Source organism: Pteropus vampyrus, unplaced genomic scaffold, assembly GCF_000151845.1.
Source record: "Pteropus vampyrus isolate Shadow unplaced genomic scaffold, Pvam_2.0 Scaffold291, whole genome shotgun sequence".
Classification (NCBI taxonomy): domain Eukaryota; kingdom Metazoa; phylum Chordata; class Mammalia; order Chiroptera; family Pteropodidae; genus Pteropus; species Pteropus vampyrus.
Genome location: NW_011889072.1, coordinates 839,511 through 842,201, shown reverse-complemented (window position 1 = coordinate 842,201; position 2,691 = coordinate 839,511). Strand labels below are relative to the sequence as shown.

At 59.1% G+C, this 2,691-nt stretch overlaps 2 protein-coding genes across 2 annotated transcripts in view; one reads left to right on the top strand and one right to left on the bottom strand.

Annotated features, from left to right (window-relative positions):
- THAP4 (THAP domain containing 4) overlaps window positions 1–1,727 on the top strand; it is a 36,401-nt gene extending 34,674 nt beyond the window's left edge. Inside the window, exon 5 of the mRNA XM_023521089.1 lies at window positions 1,448–1,727. Within this exon, the coding sequence (XP_023376857.1) occupies window positions 1,448–1,567 (120 nt within the window). The 3' untranslated portion in view covers window positions 1,568–1,727. The remainder of the gene's footprint in view (window positions 1–1,447) is intronic.
- Window positions 1,728–1,903: 176 nt separating this feature from the next.
- Window positions 1,904–2,691, bottom strand: part of BOK (BOK, BCL2 family apoptosis regulator) — a 14,146-nt gene continuing 13,358 nt past the window's right edge. Inside the window, exons 6-7 of the mRNA XM_023521088.1 lie at window positions 2,257–2,314; window positions 1,904–1,914 (exon numbers count right to left, since the gene is read on the bottom strand). Of these exons, the coding sequence (XP_023376856.1) occupies window positions 1,904–1,914; window positions 2,257–2,314 (69 nt within the window). The remainder of the gene's footprint in view (window positions 1,915–2,256; window positions 2,315–2,691) is intronic.

Genomic DNA, 2,691 nt, shown 5'->3' with positions numbered 1-2,691 from the left:
GCCTCTGCCCAAGAGTGCAGCCCCCACCGCGGGGCTGCCTGGGACGCGGGCCCCCGTGCAGCCTGAGCCAGCTCTGCCAGGGCGACACTTGCTCCTAGCCCCGCTATGCAGGACCGAGGACCAGCCTGTGGCAGCCTCGGGATGACCACAAGGCCGTTCTTAGTGACCTCCCTCACTGGGCCGCTAGTTGTCACCAGAGGCCCTGGGCCCCGGGCGAGGTCTCTTGAGCCTGTGCGACACCGCCCACCTGCCTCAGCTCTACGCCTCACAAACTGTTCTGCCGTGAAGAGGGAAAGTAGCACAAGAAATTCCATCCAAGGGGCCACGAAGCCCACAGGACCTCACAGGTGACTCTTGGGAGCCTGTGCACTGGCGCTGCCATCGTGAAGCCACCGTCATCCCCGAGGTGGGCTGGCAGCCCCCGGAGGCCACGCTCCGTGGGTGGGAGATGCTGGCCTGAGTGGACACTCAGGCGGCCGGCACAGGGCAGCCCCTCACCCTGCTTTTCCCACACGCTGCCCTTCCTGGGGCCCGGGGAGAGGTCGCCCAGCGTCAGCTATGGTGTCCCCTCCCAGGCCTGTTCCCCTGTCTCTTGCTCACCTGCTTCGTGCTACCACGTTGCTTATTCCAGAGCAAGATGCGGTGTTCACAAATTCGGCACAAAGAGACGGCGCTGAGGCCAAAGGAGAGGCCACATTTGGGTTGTTGTGCAGTGACATGGGTGTGAGCCACGTGGCGTGTGAGCTCACGCCAGCAGTGAGCACACTGAGATGGCAGGTGTAGAGCCTCGCTGGGTCTCCGCCTCACTCCCTTCTGTCTGGGACCGAGCCTGCGGCTTCGGATGCCTGAAAACGGACTCTTTAAAATCTGGCTCTTCCTCTGCCAGAGGGTTGGGCAGTTATAAAGGAGGTGCACGTTTTGTCCACCACGGAGCCCCCAGCACGTTCCGGGACACTGGGAGGGGCGGTCCCCGGGCGTCTCGGCAGCCACCCTGCTTGCACGCCATTCGCAGGTGTCCCAGGCGGTGAGGGAGTTCCCACTGGGGTCGCCGGCTGCAGGTGTTCTTGTCGGAAGCAGCCGCAGTAACTTGTTGGGATGAGTGGGTGGTTCCAGAAGCCCGGCACTGAGTCACAGGAACAGCCCCAGCCTCAGGGCGGCCGCAGAGTGAACGAGCCTCGGCAGGTGACAGGAGGCCGGAAGGTCAGCTCTTGTCTGATGGGCGGGACCAAGTCACGTGCTCCTCTTCATCTGTTGGTCTGGGGACGGCTGAGGGGCTGGGAAAGGTGCTGGTGAGGGGTCAGGACACCTGGACCTTGGCACGCCCGTAGCTCTGCGGCCAAGTGTGTCACCCACTCCCTCTGCAGGAACACTCAGCAGGACCTCAGGCATTTGCTGTGTCTTTGGAAGATAAAACTCAGGTGCTTTGTATTCATTTTGTTCTGCTCAGATTACCCGAAAATTCAGGCTGAATTCTGAAGGCAAACTTGAACAGACAGTCTCCATGGCGACCACTACCCAGCCCATGACTCAGCATCTTCACATCACCTATAAGAAGGTGACCCCATGACTCAGCGGAGCTTCGTCCTGGCCAAGGGTGCCCTGTCGTGACACGCGGTTTCTCAGACGCCGCAGCAGGTGTGGGTGTGGCCACAGGTCTCGCAGGTTTGAAGGCGTCACCTGTGATCCTGTGACTCGTAGAAAAACCAAATAAAAGGCTTTTATTTTTATGGCTGAGTATTTTGAGTGCCATCACGTGTTTAGACCGTGTCTCTTCCTCTGCTGGTGACTGCTTTCCAGAGCCTTTCCGCAAAAATTAGGACGTGTGTGTGTGTCTGTCTGTGAGTCTGTCTCTTCCTACAGTTTTGAAAAGGTCTGAAATATTTGTAAATCTTAAGGAGAATGGTCAGTCATAAGCTGAAGACAAAGACAGAACAGACTCTTTTGTCACTTTCCACAAGCTGGAGCGGCCTCAGCACCACGTCCCAAGGCAGGGGGCCCCCGCAGTCAGCGTCACGAAAGAGGTGTGATTTTGTTACTCGGTGATAGTGTTAGTTTCATTTCTTTCTTGTTGGGCGTGAGACTTTCCGGGCACACACAACCCCGGGTAGCTGCCCCCAGCTCTCCCCACACCAGTGGTCCGTCTGGTCTGCCTCCTTCTGTTTGCTGGAGTGGTTTTAAGCACATTGCAGACATAGTGTCATTTGCCCCTAAATGCTTCGGTATGCATTTAAAAACAAAGTCTTTTTATTTTCTTACCACATGGGGCCTCAGAAGCCACAGCGGGATCAGAGACCTGGTGTGACGGGAGCTGGGGCTGGGGACAAACAGCTTCACCCAGGGGCTCAAAGGAGGAACCAGGGCTGGTGCCGAGCCCGCAGAGAAGCAGGGCCAGGGGCCAGGGACCAGGGGCACAGGGAGGCTGGTGCCGGGCACCCTGAGTAAACCAGGCACGAGCGTCTTGAGGCAATGTCCGTTCCAGCTGTGGACCCGTGAGACCAGACAAGTCACATGCCTCCAGATACAGTGGGGGTGGGCATGGGGGTCCCCATCCCGAAGGGAGAAGTGAAGAAGGCAGTGATGGTCCTAGCAAGGCCGAAGCCTCAAGGCTCCAGCAGCCCTCTGGCTGGGCGTCCGCCCCCGAGGCCACTGGGGTGGAGGTCCCTCCCCTGCCCGCTTTGCTGGGCACAGCCC